The following is a 14,325-nucleotide window of genomic DNA, read 5'->3' as shown; positions in this document are numbered from 1 at the left end:
TCAAATCTCCCCACTGTGAATAGGTGGCCACAACCATGCTTGGAGTTGAACTCGCAACCGAATAACCGTTATGTTTACAAACAAGTGACGACTGTCGTGACGCCGAAAACACTTATCGCTGCTAAATTACTTTCTTCGTTTGTCAATTTGAATTTCTGTTTCATTAAAACTATCGTGTTATTGATATAGTAAGAATGTAAGGGAGAAGTTGGTTGATTTTCCGTTAGTCTGCAATCTCGAACCAATCTGATTATCAAAACAACAAAGTAAATTCATCTGGAAAACATGGTCAGTCGTAAACCTTTTCAAATTGAAATATGATGGCATTCCCAAAGACATAAAAAGAAGTATAAACGTTACTACATATGGGGCTGGAGGGCAAATTTCAAGATTCTTGTAATGGCCGCGCCCACACTGGTGGCAGCGATGTTACCGAGAGTGTAACGAAGTTGTCACGCGCTGGGAAGGAGCTTGAAGTTTGTGGTCAAAGGGAAGTAATTCAGCTTGGTCATTAGACTGTGCTCCTGTCTTGCTAAAAAGCGCTAAACTTGCGGCGTGTATCAACAGTGGAACCAGTTTATTTGGTAATTTCAAACTGAGTTACGTCCCCTTCAGGGTCTACATGCAAACTTCGGACACTGCGCTGTACTTTGTGTAAAAAGGAGGAAACTGTTTTCAAGAACTAATCTTAGACTTACCATATCCTGCTATCGGCTAGTAGTGCGACGGAGCACAGGCGCTCTAGGGTAGGCAAACCAGTTAAGCTGCGCCCCGTCTCTAATATTACGATATTGGCGCAAGTTGACGACGCGCATAGGGAGACGGGAACCAGCTTAGCAAACCAGTCTCAAACAATATGCGCATGTCCAAACTAAGGTAATGACGTCATTCGACCTTGTAGCAAGGGAGATAACCAGAAATGTCTAAGCTCCTCATCAGTGCGTGAATGGGCTATCGCTGTGTAGAGCTTGAATTACCCTATAGGACTCGGAAATTCAACACGATGTGAGGAGTTTTACTTGACACACTGTATGGAGCTCATACAAGGGACCTTACTCTTATTTATTAGTAGTGTATCATAACACGATTATCTCCCTTAGACCATTAACTGCACTGATGGCACGACACGGGGGGCTACCTGCTGCTACCTTGTTGGCGGTGTAACATTTCAACGACGTTTATGTACACGTCTCGTGTTTACTTCTATCTTGATTCATTGTTCGTTATTTATGTTCGTCTATTGGGATCACGCGGCGACATTTTATGTTACATAAAAAGACCAATCGGAAATATCCAAAGCGTCTGATGCCTTATTGCAAATATGATCAATCACTCGGAATATCATAGTTACCGATTTACCCGAAGGCATATAAGCATCAACCCATAACATATCAGATTAAAACTTTGAAGTCACAATATAGTTTTTAGAATTGCAGGTAACGTATAGACGACATGACGTATATTTTAGGATTTACCTATCTAAAGCCATGCAGTTAATAGTGGCAGTAATGGCGTCTTTATTTTTATGTTTCTCATATCAAAATTTTTCAAAGTGGAGCGGGTTGGTCGGAAAACCCCCCAAAGAAAAATAGATCCTCATTGCAGAATACACATTCAAGGCTCTGACGATCATAACTCAATCTCATTGAAATCAAATCTTAGTCCTCGCTGCCGCTAAACAAAGCTTTGTTAAACTCAGATATGATTTTAATGAGATTAATCATTACCAAATATTTGACAATTTTAACCTGTGTCTAGTCGACTAAACTGAATCTAAAACACATTGTGTAAAAAGATTATAAAGAGGAAAGCACATGTAGATATAAAAAAAAGAAGCCTTCCCCATAAAATCATATTGTAATAAATTCTTACTTTTGAAAGGAAACACAATCACTTTAAATTTGAAACAATATATATATATATGAAGATCTATCTTCTGACAAAATGGAACCGGATACTATATTTTAAATCAACGAACAAGGAAACAACTTTCTACACAGGTTTAGATCAAGATAGTTTCTTAAATATGTTTTTTATTGATTAAATTACAATTGACCTAATCTAATAAAGTTTATATTTTACAACAAAACAATTTCCTAAGTGAGCAGTTCATATATTTTACAACCATTCGTCAACAGTCGAGCAGATGTCACACAAATTCCAGAACTATTTTATATTATAAACATTGATTAAACTGAGGTGTCTGCAACAGAAATATGGATCAGAACGTCTTGAATCTTCTTGAAAAAGGACAGCAGATCAAAGTACGCACTGGTATATGTTTTCGATAGTGGTAACTGCTCTGTAAGTTTTGGTAACCTATCGGTTTAGTATAGGTTTGTATGAAGTATGAAATGACCAAATAGACGTACGAATAGATGGAACCACTGTTAATGTTACCACTTTGCTCATTGCAAGTGAACCATGGGTATAGTCTGATGAAAGGAAGCTTGAACGGGCAGTGTTGGTTGGAGTCTAGCGTTTTGTAATACAAAGACACTTTAACTCTGTTATCACTGAGAGAATCACCGAAGGTTGAAGTCATTGAGGTTTCAAAAATTGGTAGAAACTTATGTCTATTTTAACGACCAAGGTTGCATCAACTCCGAACTACACAAAGAACAAGAGCCCCTCTGTGAGATTGCCACCGGTGCAGGTTTCCATGACATGTACTTTGTAAAAAAACATCAACACAGCTCCCCTTTATATATGATCTACAGTGGAGTTCTTTCGGCAGGAGGGAAACTTTTGACGGCGGGAGATGAGAAACACAAAAATAAGTGAGGACGCTCTAATGATATTTTGGGTTCTCTCGACCTTGACCTGTCTTTTTCCGTGTAAAGCATATTTATACTGGACACAGTTGTCTCTTTGGCAACATGTAAGCAATCGTCAAGTGTTCACATGTGCAGTGAATGTGTGTGATTTCCCAAGTTAAAACTGTGGTTATGCGTTTGTTTTGACGGAGTCTGGATAAAGATATTTTAAGAGAATATGGGATGCTATAGTCTCAGTTAAATGTATCCAGCCTCCCTGATTGGTTATGCTGAGTAAGCGAGTTGTTTAGTTGTATAACTACATGGAATCTAAATATTGGAGGAAAGGCCGAAGTGAAGCATGTGGTAAAACCCACGACCCTGTGTATGTTCTGACAGGCCAAGGATCATAATCTGGGATATGGGGGCTTCGAACCTTCCCACGGCTTATACTGGCATGCATGATGCTGTCATCTCCCATTTGTCAGACTGCTTAAAACTACTAGGGCACCAAAAAAAAAAAAATTATTATTGCTTTATACTTTGGAATATATTGTTCAGTTAAAGGAGTTTTACATAATATACATGATACGTCAGCCAGCCTGCATACCGCTCAGTGCCGCACTGTGATGACGTCGCTGTTTCAAAAACGTATACATTGTATCAAAAGTGTTACAACGTCTTTGTTTCTTCACACAGTGTAACCAAATTGTATAACATGCAACTCGAGTTGATTGTCTTTCCATCAGTATCTAAAGTCACCAAATATCCAAAAGATCTATGCACTGTCTGGCCATCGATAAAAGTGCTGGTATTATAAGTTTCCTACTTTTCTACATTAATCGTAATATGGAAACACCCGAATATGGCAAGCAAAGTCAAGTAAGCACCCTTGTTTGAAATCAAAATGACCAATAATTCATATCATTGGCAAGTACATGTCCTAACAGTGATAGACATATGACATTTATGTTGAAGTACACACATTAAGTGAGAATTTTCTGTGAATTATATTTACCGATTAAAAATTCCGATGAAATTGTGCGTGTTTTTGACGTCAAAACAAAATTGATTAATTCATACGCAGACTGTTTCAAAGATTATGCCACAAAACGAATGACAGTTTGGAATGTATATCTTGAAGAAATCCCGGTTACGTCCATGTATGTTTCAATGACCGTGCTCTTTTATTAGTGATAAAAGCAACTTCGGGGTAATTGACATCGTACATTTTCAAAGGACAAAATGTGAAAGATCGCTCAAAAGTCCTAACAAATACTCAAATTGACATCGCTGAATATCGGGCATCATTATCATTTCTTAATAATTAACAAGATTATACTAACGTAATACCACCCAAGAGTAAGTACATGTAGACTGAATCAAAATTGTTGAAACGTTTTCATTGGCAGCAAATCTATTCAACAAACCTATTTTCGATCACTCGCAACTCGGGCGCCATATGTCATTGTTTCACTATGACCACCAGAAAACATACATCCTCGTCTCAGCTAGTATTTTGCACTTGGCTGCCTTACTTAGACCTTTGCTCAAAATATGCTTTTTCTTTCATTTATTCATTTGATTTATAAATACGACTTTAGAAGTGTATTTACACCTAGCAATAGGTATGTACATGTACATTTAAGGACATACGTGATAGTTTATTTCCACTAGTTTCCCATTCCATCCCATTCTACTAAAGGAAAAGTTTGAAATAGATAATGATCGTAGGTCAATGAAAGTAATGGAATTATTTGTCATAAAAGGAAAAATATATTCTTGGTATTGAACTTCGAAAATTTAACCAGCAAAATCTTTAATATAAATGGTTTTCAGTTATTATTAAAATGGTTAAAAAAGAACCACAAGAATGCTTTGATTTTGCTCTTAGACACATATCTATTTTAAAAAAAATCTATTTCATACTAAGGATACAAAACAAAGTAATTAATACTATGTCACTGATCGAAGTATTTGGTAATTTAGATAATGCAGAGTGAAAAAAGACATAAATAAAACTATATAAAACATCAAAACGAAATCACATTTACACTGAAAACATTTTGTCTTTCAGAAATCGATTATCTATATATTGTGAATAGATCTAATTACTTTTACTGTTGATGTTATAAATTGAACCATTCGAGATTCTAATAGATGAAGCTAAAATATTAAAAATCTAGGTTGTTTAATATTGGATCCATTTTGACAGCTTTTTCACTGTAAAAAATACATTCCCTTACTCAACTAAATGCGCATTATTTTTGGAACATCAAGCCTTCAAACAGATATGAAAAGCACATGTCAACATACGAAAATTAGAAAACTGCGCCAAATATTCCAACACTTTTAGTCAAATGATAAGCGGTCTCCTTCACTCGTCGGTCGCCGTAGACATTTTCCAATCGTGATGTACTAGATATGCTTTCTAGTTCAGTCAAAGAGAATATTGTTATTTGGAAAATAAAACCACGTGTATCCATTATACTACCACAACATTAGATCAGCTGTTTCATGTGACGTCATCCACGTCACAACACGCAAGGTCAAATCGCGCGCACCTGTCCAGACGACAAATTCACAGCGGCGGGAAATCACCGGCTGTCTATAAGCCTATTCGAATAACATTGCAGATTGTAAACAAATGAAATTAAGTTTACTCATTGCTGACATTTCAGATGTCATATCAAATAAGAGTTGAAGACTTGCAATAGATTATCATACGTTAATCGTGAGTACAGTGTACATCAATAATTTGTAAATCTAATATTAATATTAGATCTAATATCCATGGCAGAATGTTGGAAATACGAGCTGATAATATATACCATTTTCTGAAGAGATTAGTAATGTGTATTTGATGATATATATGTATACACAATTGGTTATCAATTATCTTGTACAATCACAGCATGTACCATGTACATTAGACTCACAGCGCCATTATCACAGTTTCAATGAAAGGAAAAACAAATCGAAATCGAACTTAACAGCACAGCGTATCCGTAAGCGGTTAACCCAAATACAAAAAGGTATTGCTGTCATCATTGTAGAAGTTATGTTGATGTTTTCAGTAGTTGCATTATGTTTGTATTGCGTGTACCATCGACAGAAACGGGGCCGCGAGCTGTAGGGCTGGGACGAGTCCAAATTTACTACCCGGGTACCCGACACCCTATTATCCGGCCCTACCCGGATACCCGCTATATAGAGGTCTCAAGAGTTGGGTAAAAAAAATTTCGAATGGGAATCGTTTTACCGCATCCCTGGCAAAAACTATTAGATACATGATCATGTATACACTGCAGTTGATAGACGCTATATCCTTACTCGAAAATATAAAAGTCAGAACGAATGCCTGCATTGTGAGAAAGAAATGTGAACATTATAGCTATACTATCTTGTAGTGTAACCATTGAGTTTTATTGTTATGTCATGTTATTATAAACAGTATGTCACGTGACTAACCACGGGTCCGGGTAGTCATGTGGGTACCCGGGGCCTACTCAGGACGCACACGACACGAGTATCCGAGTTACCCGTCCCAGCCCTACCGAGCTGCCACATGTGGAACCGACCTTGACCATGTTGACACAATTTGTTTACAATATGGCGTCGACTCACGTTAGATGTGGCCACACTTTTGAAATCTCCATTTGCGACAAAATGTGAAACAGTTAGGGCATGTCACCCACGCGGTCAGGTAGTTTGAGCAATCACACTTGACTATTAGTCATTTCATATGAAAAAAGTAGCAGTTATTTGTCTCAACCGGCGAGCATGTAGGACAACCGGTAGACAAGAAATCGCGGCACAGATATGATGCGAACGTGCCCTGTCGATCACTTCGGACTTGGCCATTCAATGTTTAGGTTTTGATCATGAACTTCCTGCCCATAAATATACACTATACCACTTTAATATTAACGATTATAGCTATCTTTCCATATCTTTGATTTGAATATTTTCTGTAAATAAGCATCATAAACAAAATGACAATCTGCACTGTCGTTTCGTCTCTAGCGCCGTGCTAAATCGCCATGATACACAGTCGATAAACATATACAATACTTGAACAAAAAACTTCCGTGGCCGACGAAACATTAGTATTCTTACGCCAATAACTGTACAGTGGGGACAAGTAAATCTTTCTGACCAGTCAGATCAGATTTCTTTTTTAAATTGGCTGTCTGATATCATAATAGTTACGTGTATGTGACATGGGTGCATAATAAAAAAAATGCCTTCATTCGCATGAAGTTCAACATGGCAGAAAAAGTTCGAGAAGCGCGGTAACCACTTTACTAATCTCGCCATATTTGGCAATCCGTAGCACTGTATAAAATATGAGTTACACGATATTAACGTTGAGATGATTAGGGTAATGATGGTCATAATTTCATTCAATGAACGTCATGAATGTAATGGAAATATACACTGTCGTTTTCTCATGTGTACCGACCATTCCGCCATGACCGACAGTCGATAAAAATATACAAAACATGTAAATAAACTTGAACAGAAATTTATTTACGTGAATAAGTATACAGTTGTGAAAAACATGTCGTTCTGACCACTCTGGTCATATTATTTCTTATGAACAAGGATTTTGTCTGAAAATATTTACGTGTATGTGACATGGGTGCATAATCAAAATTCGTCGTCATTCGCTTTGTGTTCAAACATGGCAGAGAAAGGCTGAGAATTGAGTACCCACAATCATAGGTTTCTGGCGTGCCCAAGGGACGCAATTCTGCTCAGCGAATCGCGGGTGTCGAAGAGACTCGGACTGAGCTGATTACGTTTGATGTGTAAGGTGCCTGGTGAGCACTGGTTTACTTGGAGTTTCCCAGTGTCGAGATGACGAGTGTGAGTTGCTAATTATCGGTCTTGTGGTAGATACCCGCATGAATGCCATTATAAATGCATTTCTTTCAATGAGTAGCATGTATGACAAATGTTTAGCGACATAGACAGCCACAGGCAAATAAACATGTGTACTTCAGATTAACTATATTTAGATTTAGTAAACAACATGTAATGGCTTTCTGTTTCCAGCGGCCTGTATATCCGTATGATGAGGTTGGCTTAATTATGCGATGTTCTATCTGTAGTACAAATATCCTTTACACCGACGTACCTGTAAACAACAAGTCACCAACTGCATTCACACGTATATTAAAACATGTTTCTAAAACCTAAAGCTATGTACAATCAATAGTGAGTGAGTGAGTATGGTTTTACGCCGCTTTTAACAATATTCCAGCAATATCACGGCGGGGGAACCAGAAATGGGCTTCACACATTGTACCCATGTCGGGAATAGAACCCGGGTCGTCGGCGTGACGAGCGAACGCTTTAACCGCTAGGCTACTCGACCGCCCCTACAATCAATAAACGAAGCCGTAGACGATTCCATAGCGCCATGATAACGGAGAACGAACTCCAACCATTCACGTACAAGTTATAATGCAGGTATATAAGTATATGGCCCGTGTGTTGGGTTCACTGGAACTGTGACGCATCGCATTATTAGATATCATCACAACAACTGACACTGAAACATTCCGTGTGTACACGCATGATTTAACACACAGTCACTGAGGCATGACGCTTGGAGAATGAATAGTATTTGCCCTGCCTGGGAAATACGTGTCTTCCTTTCAAGAACAGTGAGATAAAAGACCGGCTATATAATTAGAGAACCCTGACTCACATGTGATGTTGAATACCTTGCTCTCAGTTACCTCCATAGTGACGATTGACAGCATAACTCTAGCTGTAGATGTCCATACAACACCACACAGCCCTGTCTGCAGAGCAGAGCCGCGTAGTGTGCCACCTGGTCCTTTACATATCATGGCGTGGCAACTATATCTCTCTGTTTGCTATATTTCTTATAATATTGTGTAAATGTAGTAGTATGGAGTTATGTATATATCATGTATTTAAGGTCAGCTCTTATTTTAATACCTCAGTCTTAGTCCTTAGTCCACCCAATCTAACCTGCTTCACTATTACAATAGCACAAATCAAATTACGTATATGATCTTGTGACATCATAGGGTACAGTGCCATACACTTGGGCGTCTGTTCATTTAATTCTACTGAATTAAACAACTGTCATCTACAAATCAACCTGCGTTTGGGTGATTCATTCAACAAAACCACTCCGGTTACATAAGCTTGTCAGAGATTCGTCATCAATCGGAGCCGGAGTACGATGCTATACAGACAGCTATAGGTTATTATAGGCAACATTCTCTACCCTCATCCTTCCTACGCGGACATCAGTATGGGGCGACCCACTGTGCCATCACTCCTTCCCACCATTAAAATTGATTGAAAAACATATGAGAAATATGTTCGTTTGGTAACACATTTGGGGCAGTTGTAATGGCTGAGTGACGCTCTCTAGTTTGGATGAACATTGAATACATCTCACATTTCAGAGTATGTATTTTTACATGTAGTCTGTGGATGGATACTCACGGTGTGAAGGAGGTGGTGGACCCGTTGGTGGACCCGTTCGTTGACCCGTTGGTGGACCCGTTGGTGGAACCTTTGGTGGACCCGTTGGTGGACCCGTTGGTGGATTCGTTGGTGGATCCGCTGGTGGACCCTTTGGTGGACCCGTTGGTGGATTCATTGGTGGATTCGTTGGTGGACCCGTTGGTTGATTCGTTGGTGGATCCGTTACCTGAGGAAAGAAAAAAGTAAACATCAGATTCCCATAAACGTGAAATACGAGCTAGTATTAAGATCATAATAGTACACTTTACAAGATGTAGCGATGTGGTTGTTGCCCACAAAGTCAAAACTACTTCCTTAGTGCTGTTCCCCGCACAACAGTGAACTGTACATCAGATCACAGATTTGCTTTTATTCTACCCACAAAACGGAAATCTGGAGGAGCTGACGAACATGCGTACGATCATAACGATCGGTATCTGGTATACTCAAGATCCTGGAACTAGTATGTACCTTCCTGTCTGGACATATCGTGCAGCGCAGGTGCATGGGTCTATCATACAAATAGGTGAATATATCGGATGCTTTGATGTAAGAAACCTGTATTCCTTGATGATAAACTAAGAAAGGAAATGGTAGTATAGCGTACCCGAATGGCCCAACCCTGCACTTGCAGGGCTGGGATGACGAGAAGTAGAGCGATGACTGCCAGCGTGTTCATGCTGAATGATCTCCACTAGCCGGGTGTGGGGTTTATATACCCTCTGAAGGGACTTGGACCGTGACGTTATGCAAACGTGTACGTTGTCCCTGACGAAGCTCGAGAAGGTTGTCTTAGAGACGTGGTGCTAAATATGATGGCTCAGTGGGCACACTGAAAGAATGTCAACGCCCAAGTACTTCAAGTGAAAGTGATAAATAGAAGCACAGTATGACTTTTTACCTATAGGTATAGATCTTCTCATTGACCTCTCTCTCATTTCTTTCACTACCCTGCCCAGACCTGTCTCTCCCACCCTGTGAATAATGGTGAACGATAGTGTAGGTGCCTGAAACAAGGTTTGCGAAAAAAGATAGAACAAGTCAGCACCCGGTCATACATCTACCCTACATCTAAACAGTCACCATACATGTACAGATATCCCTGATGTAAACAGTCATAAACATACAGATATCCCTGATGTAAACAGTCATAAACATACAGATATCCCTGATGTAAACAGTCATAAACATACAGATATCCCTGATGTAAACAGTCATAAACATACAGAGATGCATGATGTAAACAGTCATAAACATACAGAGATGCCTGATGTAAACAGCCATAAACATACAGTGAGTGAGTGATTTAACGTCACATCGGCAGTATTTCAGCCATATCGCGACGAGAAGTACCATGAACATACAAAGATGCCTGATGTAAACAGTCATAAACATACAGAGATGCCTGATGTAAACAGTCATAAACATACAGAGATGCCTGGTGTAAACAGTCATAAACATACAGAGATGCCTGGTGTAAATCGTCTAAACACTTAATAACCACATTCAGTGAATTCTCCATTACTCGAAATCGTTTGGTCATCGAGGTCATACTTCGAGACAAGCGTTGAAATGATAACGCTATAAAGCTACATCGTGTAAAACAAGGCATTGAGAACATGGACTTCAAGTAAAGCAGCCTGTTTTGTGTTTATTCCCAGTCTATAAGTACAAGGCGTCTGACCATGTGGAAGGGAATTGTGAATTGTGATGTATAGAGGGAGAGTAGAGGAAAACTTAGTAGTTCATGACAACAATAGCATTTGCCTCCCAATTTCAAAGGAAAGCGATGAAGCGCGAGCGAGTGGACAATGGAGGGGGGTACTTGAATGTGCGTTAGACCGTTGAATCCTCCCTAAAGATGTGGTAACAATGGGGACAAAGGATGGTATTGATACAAGCGGAGTGAAGGTGTTGACACAGGTGCTAGTCGTCTGCTAGCGGTTTCCCGTTCGTCGTCTGCTAGCGGTTCCCCCGTCTTCAACGGGTTAGATGCGAATAAGAAAAAAGTTCGTCTGCTTTTGGATAGTCGTCTGCTGATTTTTTAGAGACAGTTGTACGCAACGAACATGTCTTCATTAGTCTACAGGGTGTGTGTTGAAAGTACAATCATACCACAATAGAGACGGGTTATGTCAACACGATATACGCCGGATAATGTAAGGGAAAAAAATGTACGTCTAGCTGGAACAAATTCATCTTGTACGGTCTACACGTTGTACACCACGAACGTTAGACAACCTGTATAGAAAAAAATATAGACAAAATAGATAAGACTACGCAATCAGCAAGCTAGCGGTGTAGTTTAATTACATTTAGCGCGCAAGAACGAGGTCGTCACGTCACCCTGCATTGACTATAACGCTGAAGGCAGCCGGATTTCGAATCACCCCGCGCTGCGTACTATTGTGAACCATTTGTATAGAGGGCGTTCACTTATTCAGCCCTGTCCCGACTTGCATAGTTGATGTTTCAACGCTAGCGTTTCCATTTAACGCGATGACAAATAAGCCTTACGGTTTGAGTTTTAACCGTGTAACATGCTATTTTGAAAAAAGGATAGAAAACTGATAAGTACATGTAGCAGTGTGACGGCACGAACCTAGGTTGTTGGGAAAGTGATGGAAGCAATCTATAGGACATTTTCATGTTTACAATACTCACCCTTAATTCGAAGACAGAACAGAGTTTATCATGGAAAATTGTATGACGAGGAAAATGTTTTATTGGAAATATATGTCGAAGCAGGTTTATTCATAGCTAATGTATAGCAGAGAGACTAAGCGACCGACCGCCCATAACAATGTCAACATACCCCGGCCTTACAATTAATGTTAACATACCAGCCTCGCCTGAAGCTTCCCATTCATAAATTGTGTGACCAGTGTCCCGTATTTATGATATGTTAGGGAACATGTGTTGTACATTTGTTATTTTAAAAGGGAGTTAGTTCAGAGAGGATATATATATGGGTATTCCCCTCATTAAACCTTTCTTTCGTTGGTGTCTATTAAACGTATCCGGTATTTAATACATTTGAATGATGTAGGAAAGTATGTGCGTGTAGATGTTGTACCTATATCCGAACACGAATGTATGACACCTTTCAATAGATCAATTACGGTTCTAACCACGACACGCAACATGACTATGAGCGTGGTTAGCAGTTCATATTTATAAACACATCGTAAATGGCAGATTTCTGATGAATGAACTCGCCCGCACACATGTCTATAGGGTTATGTTCGCCCGAACTGTAAACAGTGACACATTGATAACAGGAAGGGTGTGTGGAATGCACACGTCCTTGTAAGGGTAAAATACGCGTTTAAACTCACCATTTAAATGATGACATTACTTTTGTAGATGTATTGGTATCAGTGAGTGAGTGAATTTAGTTTTACGCCACACTCGGCATTATTCCAGCTCTAGGACGGTGATCTGTCAATAAACGAGCTTGGACCAGACAATCCAGTGATCAACAGCATGAGCAGCGATCTGTGCAACTAGGAACCGATGGCACGTGTCATCCGAGTCGGCGAGACTGACCAATGGATCCCCGTCGCCAATAAGCATGGGTTACTGAAGGTCGATTCTATAACCCGGGACCTGCACGGGTGTAGTATGACGAAGACTATATACTAATATGATCACTTTTTTAACATACTCACAAGTGTGCTGTGAAGAAAAGAGTGTCTTCCAAGATTCCCTGCACGTGTAAGACATTATAAACTCTACAGTAGTGTAGCCCGACAAACAGTTTTACTCTCGCCATCAAACGGATTGGACGTGAACAACATGAAGAAAGCATCAGAGATTAGACTTGACCCTAGAGATATATTTAGGAAGACTACGTTGAGAAAATCACAACAGAGAAAGAAACCACAAGCAGCCAAGAAGTCGACGCTGAAGACAAAGAAGAGACAGGTAACACCTAAAATGAAAACGATGACAACCAAACAGGGATCGAAGACAACACCCCAACCCGTGAAAATACAACATGTGTCGGAGGTGAAGGCTGTGGTGGAACGGGCACTTGCTGCCTTGAAGCGTCAACAGAGTCAAGGGTATAAAAGAAAGCTTCATACCCTCTAATCGCACACCGTATTTGGATCACCATGGGGGTTGCCACCTGTCCGGACTGTGAAAGAATGTTTTCAAGGTGAGATGTCATGTTACGACACAGGAGAAATAAACATAGCATACCGCCGCCGCCGTTACAAGCCCACCCGCCGCCGCAAGTCCACTCGCCATTACAAGCCCACCCGCTAACGCCGCCACCGCAAGCCCATCCGCTACCGCCGCCGCAAATCCACCCGCCATTACAAGCCCACTCGCTAACGCCGCCGCCGCCGCAAGTCCACCCACCGCCGCCGCTGCGTCAAGCCAACCCGCCGTTACAAGCACATCCGCCGCCGCCGCCGCCATCGCAAGTCCACTCGTGGCTGCCTCATTTACCATGTATATCTGATCTTCGAGAACAATTCAAGTTCCTGATTCCCTCAAATGCGCTCGTTGTGGGACCCAGTGGTTGTGGAAAGTCTGTGTTTACCTCTCATGTACTCCGGCATGGCCTGATCCAACCCCAACCTACCCGCATCGTTTGGTGTTATACTCAATGGCAGCCATTATATCAGGACCTCGGTGAGCAGCTGCCTCAGCTGACCTTTGTAAAAGGAATTCCCTACGATATCTTGGACGAGGATTACTTTGATGCTCGTCAACAGAACGTGTTGGTCCTGGATGATTTCCTGGCCGAAGCAAAGCACGACAAGCGTATTTCGCGGCTGTTTACTCAAACCTCACATCACAAGAATGTATTGATCTTTCTCTTGATACAAAATCTGTTTCCGAGAGGTAAGGAATCGAGAGACATTGCTTTGAACGCGCATTATGTCACCCTGTTTCATTCCCCAATAGATAAACAGCAAATCAAACTCTTCGCTCGTAGAATTTTCCCCGAACATATGGATCACTTTATGGCTATGTATGAAAAGGTTGCTGAAACACCCTATGGACAACTCACCATCGATCTAAAACCTACCACCAAAGA

General features: G+C 40.4%; 1 protein-coding gene across 1 annotated transcript; it reads right to left on the bottom strand.

Moving 5' to 3' along the window:
- Nucleotides 1-7,288: 7,288 nt before the first annotated feature.
- LOC139469262 (spore coat protein SP85-like) lies at nt 7,289-9,985 on the bottom strand. Its single transcript, XM_071251405.1, has 3 exons — nt 9,880-9,985; nt 9,252-9,459; nt 7,289-7,899 (listed from the first exon to the last, which is right to left on the bottom strand). The coding sequence occupies exons 1-3, from the start codon at nt 9,949-9,951 to the stop codon at nt 7,886-7,888; spliced, it is 294 nt and encodes a 97-aa protein (XP_071107506.1). The 5' UTR covers nt 9,952-9,985; the 3' UTR covers nt 7,289-7,885.
- Between the last annotated feature and the right edge of the window lie 4,340 nt (nt 9,986-14,325).

This window comes from Haliotis cracherodii, unplaced genomic scaffold, assembly GCF_022045235.1.
Source record: "Haliotis cracherodii isolate W230 unplaced genomic scaffold, xgHalCrac1.p SCAF_2, whole genome shotgun sequence".
NCBI lineage: Eukaryota > Metazoa > Mollusca > Gastropoda > Lepetellida > Haliotidae > Haliotis > Haliotis cracherodii.
The sequence above is the reverse complement of the archived record's forward strand: the minus strand, read 5'-3'. Positions and strand labels throughout refer to the sequence as shown.